General features: G+C 39.8%; 1 protein-coding gene across 1 annotated transcript in view; it reads right to left on the bottom strand.

Annotated features, from left to right (window-relative positions):
- Positions 1 to 18,416, bottom strand: part of Sorcs3 (sortilin related VPS10 domain containing receptor 3) — a 606,876-nt gene that overhangs the window by 107,726 nt on the left and 480,734 nt on the right. The window contains exons 8-9 of the mRNA XM_046450521.2: positions 9,058 to 9,147; positions 416 to 595 (exon numbers count right to left, since the gene is read on the bottom strand). Of these exons, the coding sequence (XP_046306477.1) occupies positions 416 to 595; positions 9,058 to 9,147 (270 nt within the window). The remainder of the gene's footprint in view (positions 1 to 415; positions 596 to 9,057; positions 9,148 to 18,416) is intronic.

Genomic DNA, 18,416 nt, shown 5'->3' with positions numbered 1-18,416 from the left:
AAACATTTTATAAACATGATTTTTCCAGATACCTTAAGCAATAACTAACCAGTACTACTCTTTCTACCTAGGAATAATAAGAAAAACTAGAGTTTAAAAAGCTACTTAAGAGATTACTTGAGCCATGTACCTTCATTTCTGGCTTGTAATCAGGCTAATACATACAAGAATGTGAATTCTACTGAGGCAGCCACCACACTAAATGCATTACATACACTATCTCTCATCTCCCTATAATTTCATTGGGTAAATTTATCTCTATTTTCCTGGAGTCAAGATATATCCCTTTCCCCAAGTCACAACTGCTAATTGACACACTGAGATCTCAACCCAGGACCCTAATACTTGCTTTTATACCACTGAGATTCATGAAAAGAGAAGTCAGGCCAGGGGAGGGGCAATTTTGGCTACATACCTCATACAATTCAATAATGATGTTTCCCATTAGACCTCGGCTGCTTTTAATGTTCTCCATAGCCAGGGTAAAGTAGATCCCACGTGTGTCTGAGATGTAGAGGTTGTAGGTGTCATTCTGGTTCCACTCTTGGACGGCTGCAAACACTTGGTTCTCATCTGTACTGATGATGTGCATGTCCTGTAAGAAGATGGAAAGCCTGTAAAGCAGTAGATCTCCATCTCTCTCTGCCCAGTGGGAACTCCAGTAATTACCATGACTTATGAAATGGTTGAGAAAAAGCTTGAGTTATAGGCAATGTTAACCAATTCTATGTTGGACCAAGGCAATAAATTATGTACTTCATGATTTCTGTTCCTTACTTAGAGACAGCAAGATAGGTGTAAGGGGCTTTGGTTGGTATCATTCTCCATGGCTTTGAGGAATTCACCTACTTTCATTTTTTTTTTTATTTTTAATCTGAAAGTTAGTGTTAATGCTAACAGGGAGTTGTGCAGCTTACAAGAAGAAGCTCACACATGCAAAGAAGCAGGACCTATCCTATCAATTGTCCTTCACATATGTTTTTAAATTTTGTAGTATAGTGGCTCACATACTTTTCTCTAGAATCTACAGCATCCAGAAGAGTGACTTGGAGGGCATAGCCAATGCAGGCTCTAGGCCTTCAATTCTGCTTTAACCATAGAAACCATCACTAGAATCCGTTACACATACAGGAGTTTTGTGCAGTTTTTAAAAAGTAAAGTATAAGAGAAGATCTCCTTCTAATAAAGCAGAATTATATTTGAAAATCACCAGTAGATAAAAAAGAATGCTCAACCTAGAATTTAGTGCTCTGGATCCTAATAGAAGCTCTGTTATGTCAGTTATATTATTGTTGAATGTGTCAGTCTCCCTGTATTTCATTTTCTGTACTAAATATTGAAAAAATGTAGAATACCAAGAAAAACACTCAGTACTTGGTCACTATTTTAAGTTGTCTAAATATATTTTTAAAATTGAAAATCAAAGTTATTCTGTGATGGAGGTAGTAGGACTATTTCCATTTTACTGAAGAGTAAACTAAGGCACAATGGGGTTCAACAATTTGCTTTAGTTTACATAGCTACTAAAGTACACAACTAGGTTCTTAAATCCTGAGGTTTGATTCTAAGCTGGGGATTGGATTCTAAACACTGCATAGGTAGCCTCAAATCAGGGTTTTCAAACTGATGATTGGTGAAGTGAACAATGACCATAAATGCTCATTTTGGCCATATGCTGTATTAAATATCTGAATTTCTGGCCATTAGATGAAGTTGGCATCTTTGAACCTCAGTCCTGCACACCTCCACATTCTTAAGAGCTACCACTGACATACTGTCATTAATTTCCTGGTCCCTGAAGTCACTTTAGTTTATAATTCTTTAGTATGGATAATTTCTAAAATCACAATTCAAAATAATTTACAAAATTCAGTGTGCATATATGTTTAGACACGATACCAAGATTACCACAAGTTCAAGACCTTATCAAGGGAACTCATATTGTCAGGAAGACATGATGGCATGGAAAAATCTGTTAAAATAGCTGTTCTTTATGCATGTACACATAGCTGGGTACAGTGTTACATGTCTGCAATCCCAGGTATTTGGGTGGTTGAAGTAGGAGGATTTCAAGGCCAGACTTGGCAACTTAAGCAAGATCCTGTTCTCAAAATTTAAAAAAAATTAACAAAGTACTAAGGATCCAGTTGTAGAGTGCTCCTAGGTTAAATTTCCAGTACTGGAAAACAAAAACAAAACAAAATCCCCCAAAATTTATCAATCAATCTACAATTATGTTGTCAAAATGTAATAGCAGAGGGAGAATCATCCTTGTACCTGTGGTGGAATGTGCTCACAATAGGATCTTGAACAATTGGAGATGACAATAATAATCAGAGTGGGTCTAATTTTTCCTTATGTGACCAACCTATCCCCAAAACTGTTCAAGTAAAAAGTGGCAGCAGTATCTTCAACATTAGCACCACGGACAGGTCCTTCAAGATAAACAAGTCCATTTGATTTGGACTACTGGGAGATGGGAGGAGTAGGAAAAGAAATTCTGGATCTTTTTTGGAGATCTTTTGTCCCAAACTTCCTGGCCTTGAACCCTCTGGGTCACCTTGACTAAAACCTCACTTTCTCATTTGTGCTTACGTATTTTGTAGAATTATAGGTTCTTGCTGAGCTGCTTGAAAATAGAAAGAATCTTCCTCTTAAACACCATGTGATGGAATTGTTTTGTGTTGGTATGGAATGAATACCCAAGAACCCAGTAGGGGGGGAAAGAGCAGCTGTAGGAAACACAGATTAAATTCACTTATCCTGTTAAAAATGCAATAGAAATTCCAGGTTTTTCCCAGATGTTTTGGTCATAAAAATGAATGAGCTAACCTATTTTAGAGAAAGTTAATGTAAAATAAGTGGGAACAAAACAACGTAAAACACCAGGGCATGGTCAGGATTAGAGGCAGCCGACTTTACTGCAAGTACATGTTAGGTAAATACTATTCTGGGAATAGGTAGCCAGTCGCTGGGGTGAGAGACTTCTCTCTAGTATCTAGGATTCAGGGATGTCTGCCTGAAAATATCCTTTATCTAAAGTTACACAGCTAACAAATGGCATCACTAATATTTAAACTCAAGATTTTCTTAACCAAGAAGATAACATTTTAAACAATTTTATCAGTGAGGATATAATTTCAGTGTGCATCCAAATGACCTGGAGATCTTGGTCAGTTTCTTTTTATTCTTTTCTTTTTAAGAGATGGGTTTTACTAATTGTTCAGATTGGCTTCAAATTTCTGGGCTCAAGCAATCTTACTGCCTCAAGTAGCCAGGGTTACAGGCAGGCACCACAGGGATCAACTAAATCTGGAGGTCTCAATAACATGCAGATCATGGGAACCACCAACTGAGCTCATGATTCAGTGTGTCTGGTATACAGCCTTATATTTTACCAGCAGATAAAACCCTCCAAATGATTCTTGTGCTTCTAAGTCTGAAGAATCATTCTTCAAAAATTGTGAACTTTGTGACCTCTCTCCAAATAAATCTTATGATTAAATTGGGGTCAACCAATAATAACCAGAATATCAAATCTTCAAGAAAAAAAATAGAACTATTATGAATTTAAATTGGTCCAATAGAGTTCTAGACAATAACAGCTTTTTCTTAAATCCAATTATTTCAATCAAACTCCAGAGCATGTGCCCCTTCCTTATATGCTGGTCTCGAGAATGTGCAGAAAGAAATTCGGTGATGAAGAGAGAAGATGAAGGAAGAAAATATTAAGTAAAACTATATCCAGATTGATACTCTACCACAGTTGGAATTCAAAGAGCATCAGACATAACTACATAGATGCTTCTATTTGTAAAACAAATAGAAGTGATAAATAACACTCCTCCTCTGCCCTCCCAACAATGATTTAGGAGATTCAAAATTGGTTTTTGAAAAAACAAAACCTATGACTTCTATGTGAACAATGTTGTAATACTTTCTTGCTCTTGAAATGTTTTATTATAATATGGGCCTGCCATAATTATATAATCACCTATATCATCAAAAATTTGCCATGTACAAGATACTGTGTGTGTGTGTGTGTGTGTGTGTGTGTGTGTGTGTGAGAGAGAGAGAGAGAGAGAGAGAGAGAGAGAGAGAGAGAGAGAGAGATTGAGAGAGAGAGAGAGAACCTTGCCCCAAGGAGATGCCTCCTGATGATGGAGATAGTACATATCTTGTGGTCTTTTTTGACTAAATGCTATAATAGAGGCACAGAATGTAGTGACTGGAATACAAGGCTTACAGACAGGGGGTACATTCAAGGAAATAAATGTGTGTAACAGTACAGTTTGAAGTGCAGCTTCCTCTGCAGGAGGTGAGTGTATAGGGGCCACATCACAATGGGATCTATGTGGCATACCTAACCTTCAGTTAGGTAGCACAGAGCTCCCACAAGGTTTCAAGTGGGAGAAAGGCAGTTATTTGGTTGGAGAGAATCAGGTCCCTGTGTGATCAAATGCACCGTGGAATCAGTGTGAAGGGTGGATGGATTTAAGTGGGGTAATGCTAGAGGCAAGGGAGTAAGGCTTAAAAGGTCACTTCAGTCATCTAGAAAGAATGTCGGAGAGCCTCAACTAAGGAAGTAGGTCTTTCTGAAGGCTACTATGAAATAGACTGGTAAGATGTTAAGGAGGCAAAATTTACAGGGGACAGGGAAAAGTACCCATCTACAAAGCTTCAGATATCTGACTTACAAACTCTCTGCTTTTCCTTTCCATCATTCATTACAGTCATACTTTTGATTTTTTTGTGTGTGATGTCTTTCACTCACATTTGATGTCTTTGAAATTCTAGAGAGCAGAAAATGTCTTTCTTATCACTCTGTCTCCAGTACTTATCAGATTGTCTAGCACATGGTACACATCCAACCAAAGTTTACTGCATAAATAAATGGAGTATGCAAATATATATCAGAGAAGGGTGAGACACAAGAAATACAAGGTGTAGACAGGAGCTCCGGTATGGACTAAATACATGGGTCTTTAAGAGCATGTACTTCAAACTACATGGTTTAGAGTTCTAAGTGTAGGGGTGGTATGAGGTTTGGTATGTAGGTAGACACTGGTAACAAGACCTGCAGGATTTTTAGTGAAACCATGGATAGCTGGACATGAAGGCAGAGGGCAACTAGCACTGAGATGAAGAACAAACAGGAAGTAAGAACAGATTACAATTACAGTTGATACAGCGGAGAAGGATAAATCAGGAATTTCAGAAATGTACAAACTAAGGAGACCAAAGGTTAATATCATTTTCACTATTATTATAAAACATTTTATAAGACGTATCACTTTCTTCTATTATTCAAAATAGGATTCACTATATTCTATTGTCAAAGAGCAACAAACCCAGACCTGGCAGAAGGAGACTGTTGAAGGGAGAATATCCTGACTATGATATTTGCAAGCATCTCAGAAAGAAAGCAGAAAAATAATTATTTTTATAAGCAAAGTAAAATAATCCTAGGAATAACTGGGCATGGGGAGTCTCGTAAGCAGGTGGCTTGATGGAACAAATCAAATGATTTGAGGTCAAGTGATCCTTAGAAGGCCTGTGAAGGAGGACTGTTTCTCCCTTGCACTGTTTGCTGAAGCATCCAGTGCTTGCACAAACTCAAGAGTAGGGCAAAGTTCAAGGACTGAGGGGAGGGGAAAAGTCACATTTAATTTTGGTCAACTCAAATTTTCGGGTATTTTGTCCAGATTAGCCAATAGAACAAAAGTTCAGCTATTCATTTATAAGACAAAAAAAGAGACTGCTCTTGTTGTAGGTAAACAAGGCAGACATCTAAGTCTTATCAAGTCATGGGGGTAGATAGCAGCAAACCACTTCCCAAACACAAAACAGTGGGTAATTTCTTAACCTTGGCCATTTTTCCAGGAACATGGGGCTCAGGCAAAGCTCAACACACTACCAACCTGAATCCCCTACTGAAAAAGAAAAAACCCAAAATTTTTCTGTTGTAGAAATGATTAGTAGAATAGCAAGTTAAAAATGAATGCAGAATCTAAGTGCTGGGAAATGATATTGGCCAAATGTATTGTTATAGCATATACTGGTGTGAATATGTAACAATAAATCTTACCATTATGTACAACTATAATGCACAATGAAATTTAAAAAAAAATAATGTAGAATCTAAGAGACAAACCAGGGTATATCAGACTCAGAGTGGTAAAGTGGGAGCCTTAGGCAATATGGAGCCCAAAGTCAACTGAGATGTGTTCCCCTCAGAATCTCCATGCCAGGAAAATTAAGACATCAGTATTATTTCCTTTGAAATCAGAATCATTCTTGAGATATATCAAGCATTTTCCACTGGACCAGCAGAAAAGCATTCATTGAATCATCACAACCTTGTCCATTTCACAGACAAGAAGATTAGGTAAGTGGCAGAGCCAGAATGAAAGTTCAGGGTCTCTACTCATAAGCTCAACTGGCTTTTCTCTAGGACACCATGCTCCCCATCATCTGCCACCATGCTTTCCACTGGCACATGCTCTTCATACCTAGGGACTGAAAGTGCCAATCCAATGCCCAGGGACTGAGTTATGTTGGGTCCAGCACAAGCTACTTCTCCTTATAATGCTACATATCCTAATGACACTAATTTTGCACTGCAAAACACTCCAAAACATGGAGTGCATATTCTGAGCAGACAAGCTGGGATCAGAAATACAAGGGCATTGGTGACAGGGAGCTTTCCCATGCTTTTATTCTTAAGTAAGACTCCTAAGGGGAACCACAGTGCAGCCATATGGAACAGAAAGACTTTCTTAAAATCCATTTCCATTTTCAAACAATGGAAAGAACCAGTCTCCCTTTCCCCCTCTGTCCCTACCTCCTTATCCCTGACTCTGAAAATCTGGGCCAACACCAGCTAATAAAGGGGGTCGATAACCATCCAGTTACTTTCACAGCAGCCTGCATATCAATGAGAAGCAACTCCAGGTGAAGTTCTATAAGGGGGCTGCATGGATCAACTGATATGCCCCCACAATACTCTGTCACTGGCTTACAAATCATTAATGGAGCTCTTAGGTGGTAATCAATTCGAGGCCTCATTTTTTCCCACCTGCAGCCACATTGCTCAGGGTAGTAAACTATTTGTTTTCCTAAGAAGGTTAAAAATACATAAAATTCACACATCTACCAAGATGGAAGGAGCCTATATTGAAGCAATGGTTTGGAAAGTTTCTGGAACTCATTTCTTAGGCCAATAGATGAGGACCTTCTGGCTACTATGAGGAAAGCATTCTCCTTTAGGAAGAGCATGATTATGAATTTTCCCTTTCCAATCTTCTCTAGGCCAGGATAACTCTACTCTGCTTGGGTTTAGAATATCTGATGGGCATGTCTTGCAGTCACAATCCTAGACAATGGCCCTATGAAGGCCAGTCATCGTTAAGGTAGGGGAGATGAAAAATCAGTTCTCACTGCCCTGTAGGGTATTTAGTATAGGCCCTACCCATCTCCTCAGTCCCAATCGCTCTCTGCAGTCTTGTCTTTTAAGATGGCTTTTTAGTTAGTAAAATGAACCATGCTTTCTCTTAAAATAAGGACCATGCACATCAGTTAGCCTTCCAGATCCATGGGTTCCATGGATTCGACTAGCTACAAACTGTAGTTAGGCCTGCATCTGTACCACACAAATACAATTTTTTTGCTCTTGTCATTACTCTCTGAACAATACAGTACAACAACAACTTATACAGCATTTACATTGCATTAGGTATTATAAGTAGTTTACAGATGATTTAAAGTTTATGGGAGAAAGTGCACATGCAAACACCATGCCATTTTACATAAGGAACTTGAGTCTCCATGAAGTTTGGGATCTGTGAGGATCCTGAAACCAATCCCCTACAGATCACAAGGAACAACTATATTTTCTATCAGCTTTTCTTTACCCGTGTGTTAGTTTATACTTCACTTCCTCTAGGAAACTGCTCTTTCCACTCATATTCATCTATCTTCACCTCCCTGAACTCTGAATCCCCTACACTACACCTACAATTGGTTGCTTAATGCCTCTATTCTCTACCAGACCCTATGATTCAGGAAAGTAGGATCATTTGTGTTTTAATCACTACTCTACCCCTAGAGTTTAGTTCAGTGTTTGGTGTGGAATAACCATTTATGTGGAAGAAAAAACAGCTAAAGGGATATATCAAAAGAAGAACCAAATGGATGGATGGATGAATGCAAGAAAACCAGAATGAATAGAAACACAAGTGGATAGGAGATTATCCACCTTTTTATCCCATAATTCTCCATCTCTGCAATCATTTAGTCTTTCAGCATTTCTACTGCTAGCTTAGAGGCCCATGTCTTTGCCACATTACACTTGATATGTGTCCAGCTGGAGACTTGCCTCTCTGCAGCCTCTTTAAGTGATGCAATTATACCCTGTCCTTGTTCAAACTAAGGTTGTAAGACCCATTTCCCCCCAGAAGCCAGTGTTCACAAGAAATGGGGTTCACAGAGTAAGTTTTATGATTTTCAAAAGATGAGTTAAAATGTCACCATTTGATGCTAACATTCCAGCAGGTGACCCCATTTTAATTACTCAGAGTGGCTGAGAAGAGTGGAAATATGGAAGTCCCTTTATATTTAGCCTTAAAATGTAAAGAGAAGCAAGAAAACCACCAGACTTATCTGTGCACTTTAATGCACACACACACGTAGCATCTGTGCTCCTGCCTGAACTTGACCTTCTACTTGGCAATAAGGACTTTGCAAAAGGGAAGGGCCTCAGAAGAGATTTCAAAGCCAGTGCTCCTTTCATTATCACCCCTGGGAAATGACCCAAGGTTACACCAGATGTTTGAGTCACAGGAAATCAAAGTTCAGGCCTGGCAACCTGCTCAGAATGGGAATATAGAACCCAGGTTTGGGAACATCAGCAGTGGCCAAACCACCCAGGGCTAAGTGAGGCCAATGACCCGTGGGCCTCCCAGTCGAGTTCAGACCTCTGAGCAGCCTGGCAAGGCAGCCTCTCCAGCCCTCACTTTGTCTGGTGGGTCTCAGGACAGCAGATGGTATGTGCTGTACCTTCGGCAAGGAGTACTTGGGCAGCTTGATCTGAGCAAAGGCCTCTCTTCGATAGGATACATAGTAGCTGGCTCTTCCACCCGTTGTTACCTGGATTGGGGAAAACATAAAAGAGATCAGATGGGATCACAGATCATGGCACAATTGGAAAGTACTAGCCTCTCCATCGACAACCACAATAGGTTTATAATTACCTTTTAAAGACTACCTTGCTGGCTCTGAGTGTCCAACCCCACCACACCCTGAGCTGCTCCCATGTCGTGGTACTTAGACAATAAATGGGCAATTAAAGCCATTGTTCCCATTACCTGACAGCTGCTGTGAGAGCAGGGACTGATTCTGTATTTGGTTACTGTGTTCTGCACCAGGTACATATCTAATAAGTACTTTTAACTGAAAACAGAGACACCATCTATCAACATAGACTTCACTCATAACATACTTGTTCTGCCTTTTTTTTTATTTCCAGCAGTTTATTACTCCTCTGAAACCACGACACAATTGTCAAAAGTATATGTTCTTTATGGATTGGAATAATTACTCTTGCTCAAAACTCATTACTTTAAAATTTAATTTTACTTCTGATCTGAGCACATTTCATTTTTTACCTTCACATTTACAAATCTAGGTGTTCAGCAGATCTGTATTGATTCTTTACATTACCAGTTGATTAAAGGTATCCAAAGTTAGAGGGAAAACTCCAAATCCAAAATTCAGAAATCCTAGGTTTAAGTCCCATTTCTGCTATCTCATAGCTGGCGGGGAGTCAGGGTCAGGGAGAAGCCCTGTCACCTCGCTTGGGAAAGAACGGACTCTTCGCTGGATGACTTGGACACCACTTCAAGAAAATGGTCCTCTGGCCTGGGTTTGTTGAAAAGTCCTGCCAACATGGCACAGCCCTGCTGATGGCTGCTCTCAGCCCAATTATCGTAGCTCAGGGGAAATTAATATTCACAGGAGAAGATAACATGGCCTGTTCAGAGAAAATAGCAGGACAACAATAGCAACCAGACTGCTGTGCTGAGGAGGCAATTATTCGAGGCACATGCTCCATTCTCCGCTAAGGTCCAAGCACATGCTGGAGGCCTGCCAGTCCTCCCACTTTCGCTCAAACCTGGCGCCCATCCATAGCAACTGCTGGGAGCAGAAGGGGCGGACCATCTCTATTGAAAGCCACCCATCACTCCTCACTCCAAGAGATAGCCTCTCCCATGGCTCCCCCTTGCTCCACATAGATCAGAAGCCCACATACCATGTACCCAAGCTGCCAGGTGAAGCAGATGTCAGAATCAGCATGAAGGCAGAACCTTGCAAAAAAAAATTGGGGTCAGAGGCTCAGGCTGTGAATCTTTCTGCCTGACATTCAGCACTATCCTGGGTCTCTATTTTCCAATTAGAAGCACTCTTGTGTTTTAAAACTTCTATTTCTATTCTGGTAAGACACCTGTTATGAATCCATATTGTTCTGTGTTGGCCAAGGGGTGGGTATCGGCATACTTAGATCAATGGGTTGCTTAAAGTCTTTTTTTTTTTCTTTTAAAAAGGAAACTCAAATGCATAGAATCAGATTAAAATATAATCCCTGAACCTGGATACAGAGTCACTCTTAGTTCTTGCATGATCCTACTTATGTATTTGTTTAATTTGGTTTTATTTTTAATTATAAAATCAACACATACAAATGTCTCTACCAATCCAAGAACTGGATCAATAGTTTTAAATTTTAGCAGCCATCAGGATCACCTGGAAAGCTTATTAGAGCTCAAACTGTTGGTCACTTATCTCTGATTCAACAGAGCCAGGTTGGGGTTTAAGAATTTTCTTTCTAGTAGTTTCCAGGTGAGGCTGATGCTGCTAGTCCAGGGACTACACTTTGAACACAATGGATTTATACCTTTTAACAACAATTTACACCCACCTTCTGCTCCTCACATGTCCTGGCCCCTGCCTCCTTCCCAGAGTCTGTGTTTACAATGGTGACAGAGACCTTTTTTTAAAAAATTAAGGTGAAATTCACATAACTAAATTATAACCATTTAAAATTGTATTATTCAATAGCACTTAGTACATTTACAATGTTGTCCGATCATCTTCTCTATTTTGTTCTAAAATATTTTAATTTTCCCAAAAGGAGAAATAAAATAAAGATATTATGTCCATCTACAACTACAAAAATTTTTTTTTTAAATCTAGCTCTTTACAGGACACTCTGAACATCACCAAACACACTCTTCGAAAGTATACCAGCATTGTATTTCAAACCACATACCTTGTTTGATTTCACAAGCTCACAGCTGGAGAGCGATTTCTCTGAGGATGAATCATAACTTGGGTCTCACCATATCTGACTAAATGATATTATATAAAACTTCAGGCTTAAGACTTTACAGTTGATGTTGGCACAGGACTTTGGGTGCTTTGAGGATAGAATGCATATATTTTGTATGTGAGGATGATAGAAACTTTGGAGAGCCAGTGGTGGAACCCTGTGGTGAAAATGTTTGTATTTTCTCCAAATTCATGTTGAAACTAAATCCCCAATGCAACAGTATTAAAAGGTAGGGGCTTTTAGGAAATGATTGGAACAGGAGGGCTACTCCCTCATGAAAGGATCAGTGGAAGAGCTGGAAGGAGCTACCTAGACCCCTTCTTTCCTTCCTGCCTTGTGAGGATACAGTGTTCAAGGCACCATCTTGGAATTAAGAGACCAGGGCCCTCACCAGACATCAGTCCTGCCCAGGCCCTGCCTTGATCTTGGACTTCCTCATCTATACAATTGGGAAAAATAAATTTCTGCTATTTATAAACTATTTAACCTAAGGTATTTTGTTACTGAAGGAGAAATAGATTGAGACAGCTCATCTCCTGGAAGATGGTTAGTGGGTACACAAAAATAATAACACAACTAACATTTGTAGAGTTCACGTTCCATGATGCAGAACTACCCAATAGCCCACATGTGAACTATCTAGTTGATCCTCATGGCAACCCTACAGAGGCTACAGGGTACGAAGTGACTTGCCCAAGACAAAACTGAATTCAGAAATTTTGACTCTAAACCTGTATTCCTACTCCTGTGGTAGACTTAGAAGAGTCCTCTATCCATCTTACTCCTCTCACCTTGACTACACATTTCCTTGATTTTGACACCTTTTGAAAAAGCATTTATGAAGCCTTGTAATTGGGCATGTGTACATATGTTTATTTGCATTCCCAGAAAAATCTATTATGATGTTGATATTGCATTTCAAAAACAATGTCTTCTTAGAAGAGGCAAAGTAATACAAACAAGAGTAATAACTACTCCCATGCAGTGAGTGTCTATTACATAAAATGTAGTATGATACATAGTTTATATAGCACACCTTATTTGATTTTACATATATCTCTGTGTGAGGGAGACATAGATAGATAGATAGATAGGAAGAATATATATATATATATATATATATATATATATATATATATATATATATATATATCTCACATATATACTTCCAAGTCTACAGGTTTACAGGTCAGAAAAATGAGGCTGAGAAAAAATGAGGCTGAGAGAGATTGACCAAACTTGCCCAACATTACACAGCCTTTCACTGTTACTGCTCTAAAATGAAGTTGGACCTTGTTAATCCTGCTCATGCCTGAACCCTTAACTAGCAATAAGCACATCCCCATAGAGCAAGGAGTCAATACCTAGTGACTAACTGAATAATGGGTCATTGGGATCAATCTGCTGAACTGAAGAGATTTTGAGTTTGGGACTCTCCATTGTTTCCTGATTAAATAATGGATGGGATGCCGAGCTCTCCATTTCTGCCCAGTCCCTGGATGGCTGGATGAGCATCCTTCCAGCCAGAAGCTTCCCCTGGTGGTGGGCGGTACCAGGCCAATGCATTTGCTGCTTCTCCACAATCATTTGTGTGGCTCTCTGGCAACCACACAAGTAAGGAATACAGTTTAGTGACTATTAATCTATTTTGATGAACTTTTCTCTTCCTTACAAGCAAATTCACTGGCATTGTAAATCCCAGAGATTATTACCACTTTCCCTTTCAGTGACACCTTTTATTTTACGTTTGATGAATGTCATCCAATTATTTGCTCTGGGCCCATCCGTCATGCTAAACACAGAATTAGCTGGGTCTTTTCCTTACTAATGACTGGCTCGTTAATCTGATTTTCTGTATTTCCATTTTACAGGTTTAATTGGGCTCCTGGCCAGTGAAAATGATTCCTTTGGACAAATGCATTGACCATTAAACACATCTGTCTCTTCTGACTTGTTCTCACTTTCACCGTGACCAAGTCTAACCTGACATAGCCTTTATTTTTTTTTCATTCATCCTATTTCTGAATGATGGCTCACCATGGAAAATAAAGAAAAATATGCCTGAAAACTGAAACCAAAGGCCTTAGGTCACTTCCTAGCCCTGTTGGAGATTCAGAAGTTGAGTCTTTTTTTGCCATAGATAAAAGAAAAGCAGCAGTGTCTCTAGAATTTATAAGTAGACATAAGGAACCCAAGAAGAGGGACAGAAACCAACATTTTTGAGTATCTATTTTATGTTGAGTGCTGTGCTTCCATGGAATTATTTCATATCCACAATAATAATTGTGGTATTATTATTGTTATTGCTAATAATATTCCTAGCATCCTGGTAAGTAAAAATGTTAACAGCAGATAAAATTTTTGAGTACTTCATACACCAAGCACCATTCCTGTGCACCCACTAGCCTTCTATTTTATGTTCAGAGTTCATATTAGGAAATTGACACATAGGGAAGTCACACAACATACTCAGAGACACACAGCGAGAAAACGGTAGAGCCAGAATTTGAACCCGAATTTATTTGTTTTCACAGCTTATGTAGGGTCCTCAGGCTGTGTGAGAGAGGTATGGATTCCATGTCACTCAGCTCCCAATTTCCTAGATAAGATGCCTACCAACAAGGCAGATCTTTCTACAGGAGGGCTCCTGTCAATTTCTCAGTCCTGAGAAATCAATGCCCTATTGTTGCACGGGAGTGAATAGTGCTGCTGTTGGAGTTCGTGAATAAGAAGGACTATAATGGAAATAAATTCAGCTTGTCCAAGAGCTGTTGCCTTCATAGGGAATGACATTTAGAAGCATTTCCATTTAGAGACCCAAGCTGGGTCCAACACAATGTGGATAATCTCTCTAAGCCAAGAAAAAATGGCCACCTTTGAAGCATACCTGAGTTACCTCTCACATAGCCTTCGCTCTGTTTCCCCCACCCAGACTCTTAAAGAGGTGAAAACAACAGCCAAGCTGTTATGATGCACAATTAACTTTCCAATTTCCTTGCTCATTAATTCTATTCAGATTATTTAAAATAAATCTTGATGCTGTTAGGCTTTTCTCACCCTCTCCACCTACATAATTCCTTCAAAGATCACGTTTTTCTTTTAAGAACAAAGAAACAGGCTAATGACTACTGTGCCACAAGAGTAAATACACTTGTGCACCTGTAGTCCCAGCTACTTTTCAGGGTAAAGCCTGGAGACCACTTGATCCCAGAAGTTCAAGGACAGCCTGTGCAACATAGGGACACCCTAGATAGACAAACACCAGCCATAGGTCTCATGAGGAAGTTACTATAATTTCTGGAAGGTCAAGAGGCCCTGGTGACATTGTCATGGAAAGTTAGATTGCCTTTGCCAACTTGAGCTCATCATCCAAAACTGCTTTGCTGAGGTACCACACCATGCATCTGAACCAAAACTGTGGTGAAGCATTTGGAAAAAATATGGTATGCTATCACCAAGCTGTCTCCTGTGCTAGGCTGTTTGACTTTGAATTTAGTGTCTATCTAACTGATATTTGCTCATTTTATGTCCTGGAGGCTCTGTGATATTAATGTAATATGCAGTTTTATCTTCCTGTGTCTAGAAACAGTGGGTCTATTACCTTACACAGAGCATTGCACTAAGGCTGGACCTCCTTTGAAACAGATTTGCACATAAAATGTTTTATTGGTACCCAAACATAATAGCCAACAAATAGCATCACCAAGAATAGATCTGGGATAAATGAGTTGATATTGAAGCCAATATTGCACATACTTTCTCTTTCTCTTTGTGTGTGTGTGTTCTCCCGCATGTGCAGGGGAGATGTTGTAGGGAAGACACATACTGAGATTGCTGGTGCACTCACTGGCCAAAAAAAATACTAATGAAGCAGCTGGCACCATCATAGCTCTGCCAAGCAACTCATTGTGTCCTTCATTGCCTTTTGGAAATGTCAGTGAGGCAGAGATAAGGTGACAAGTTAGAAAACCACGGGGCAATGAGTTTATGGCTAGACCACACATGGCTAAACCAAGAATTAGTATACCTAACTCCTGACTGCATTTCTTCAAATACAAAAAGGCATTTTATCAATTTCCAATTATATATTTCTATAGATACATATATATAATGAATATGTATCATATATGCTACATATACTATATATTATATATATAAATATAATATATATCAATATATAAATATACTATGAATATACATTTTTTTTCAAAGAAGACTCCTTATCTGATTTTTAAGCACTTAAATACATTAGTTGGGATCTCAGAACTGTATTTGACTCTGGCTTCTACCTCTTGCTGGCTTGGTGACTTTGGACAGGTAATTTAACCTTCTTACTTTCCTCTTCTAGAAAACAGAGATAGTACTACTACCTGTGGACAAGCTGATCATGAGGATTAAGTGATACAGCGTTAAGGAGCAGCTGATGCTCAGTAAGTTGCTCACTGTGTATCACCCATGGCTGCAGAGCAAGAGGCCAAGATGCCTGCCACCGTGTCCACTGGAAAATAACAGACTGGGGACAGAGGTTTGAAACTCTTCTTGCCCTCAGCCAGGATGACTTCCTGGAGCAAACCACGTACAGAGACCAAAAGCCCAAGTGATTTGTGGGAGAGATTTACCACTAATGCCAGCAAGCCTGACCTTTGGGTGCTGGCTTCCATGACACAGATGAAAGGGAAGTACTAGGGATGCTGCCTGACTTCTCGAAATGGAAGGTCCTTGCTGCCAATCCTCTCTTAGGTTTTGTCTTTTGTGTGTGTGTGTGTGTGTGTGTGAAAGAGAGAGAGAGAGAGAGAGAGAGAGAGAGAGAGAGAGAGAGATAAGTGCAAAAATAAAAATAGAACACACCAGTCACAGATTTGAATAACTTCCTAGAATCCATTATTTATTAGCACCTGAATACTCTCAAATAATAATACCTAAAACAACTCTATTTTAGTGTCATAGAAGGATTACAGAGCTTCAAACACATACCACCACCACCACCATCACCACATATACCACCTTTGAAACCTCTAGGAGCAAAATTGCTATCACAATACTTCCATTCTGCTCTCAAAAACTGTTCTATTCCTTGTGAACTGAGGGTTTAAATGGTTTTGTAAAAGATGGGACTGAGGGGGGTTAGATATTATATTACAAGGGGTCTAGCTTATACAGTGTTTCTTACATATTTTCTATACAACTTAATATATTTACATATTTAGATTATCTTCTTTTTTACCAGTGGGCATTATTAGGTCAATTATTTGAGTGAAATCTTCCTAAGCTAGATGCTAGTCACTCTCATTTCTACAAAATCTCAGAACTTCAGAAAATAAAAAGTGAAATGTTGGGAGAGAAGAAAGAGGGAAGGAGCCTGCTTCTGTCACATCTGTGGCTTGATTTTAAGCTCAGCCATTTAATTGTCATGCCATTTTAGGCCTGGTCACTATTCTCTTAGAGCTTAACATATAATATTTATCCTCTGTCACAGGTTCTTGTGATAAACGAAATTAGATAATAAAATGCTTTCATGAAACTATAAAATGCTCTAAAAATGGAATGATTAGGATGTTATGATAGTCCTGTGGTGCACACCCAGGAACCCGCAGCTTTGGGAAGTGTCTTCACTGACAAGTCCAGCGTTTGATCCAGGTGTGTCCATGCTGAGTTGAGAGGCACTGCCGTCTGCCAGGGAGGCTACCCAGAGGCACAGAATGAAGGGCCAGAGACCACAGGGAGGGGAGCCAGAAGTGGATGGGCACAAGTACCTAACACAAGGGTCTTTCACCACAGGGATGACGAGCAGATGCCTACAGCTGCCTACAGAAGAACTTATGGGTATTTTCAAGATATTCTAAATATCCTGAAAGGGCAAGGCAAACAAAATCATTAATTTTCTGGAGAAGTAGAGATGCTTCCACGAGATGTGGGCTTTCCAGATGGCTTGGAGATCCATGTGGCTTGCTAGATAGGACAGCAGAGCTTCGCCAACATGGGGTTTGCCTGCCTCGTGAGTGAATTTCAGGACAGCATACATGGATTTAAACCATCTGTCGAGCTCTTTCTCCAGCAGTACTGTCACCTCCCCAGGGGGGTCCTGGATATTAGTGAAATGCCAACTGCTGCTTCTTGGAGCTCCCCCACTATACTCCCTGAGTTAGCACCCCACCCCCCGCTCAATCCCCATCCTCCACCAGCACAAGCATCAACACTGGATGTGCTTTACATGTGCTGTCTGTGACCCACAATGGCCCTGTGGAAGAGGGACTGCTAGGCAGCTCTGCTTTACTGACAAGTTAACTGATGTGCAGAAGGCTTTCAGCTCCAAAGTGGCAGAGCCCAGGTTTAAACTTGGTTTTCTAAATCTCAACCAAGTCCATTACACTGTGCAGCCTGAATGAGTCTAAAGTGTCCACTCCAGAGCCTTTTCAAAGAATGATTAGTTTTGGACAAGTTTTCTAAACCCAGATCCAGCATCAAATTCACAGTGGCTTGCATAAAAAGCTACCTCCTTGGGCTGAGGATAACACTCACTGGTGGAGTATTGCCCAGCAGGTAAAGGGACCTAGGTTTGATCCTCATCGCTATAATTAAAAACAAAAACAACAACAACAAGAAAATTACACTCCACCTCCCAATGAATTTCCTATGGAATTCATCTTTTTTTTTTTTTTTCCTCTGAATCTCAGAGCCTCCTGTTTCGTGTGCTAGTTGATGTCTTAAATTACACGAAATGGATATATCTTGCGTTTCTTGCTACATTGTAATGATTTTGAGGGTTGATAATGTGTCTTGTTTTTAATCCTCTCTTAGTGGCCAGCACCCATGTTTTAGCAACTAGTATCTGTGCACTACTCTATTCTATTAGTTTTACTGTTGCACTTAATCTCATTTGATCTGAGCACAATCTTGCAAGTTAGATCTAATTACAACCTCATTTTGGCATCAAAGGGCCTGAGGCCCAGATAGGCCACTTGAGGTCACTCTGTTACTTAGAGGTGAGATGCACAGTTGACCTCAGAATTTAGAACTCGTACTCCCAGGG

Source organism: Marmota monax, unplaced genomic scaffold (genome assembly GCF_021218885.2).
Source record: "Marmota monax isolate L192 unplaced genomic scaffold, Marmota_monax_Labrador192_F-V1.1 WCK01_AAM20220418_F8-fsc00004, whole genome shotgun sequence".
Classification (NCBI taxonomy): Eukaryota; Metazoa; Chordata; class Mammalia; order Rodentia; family Sciuridae; genus Marmota; species Marmota monax.
Note: the sequence above shows the minus strand (reverse complement) of the source record. Positions and strands in the feature narration are given on the sequence as shown.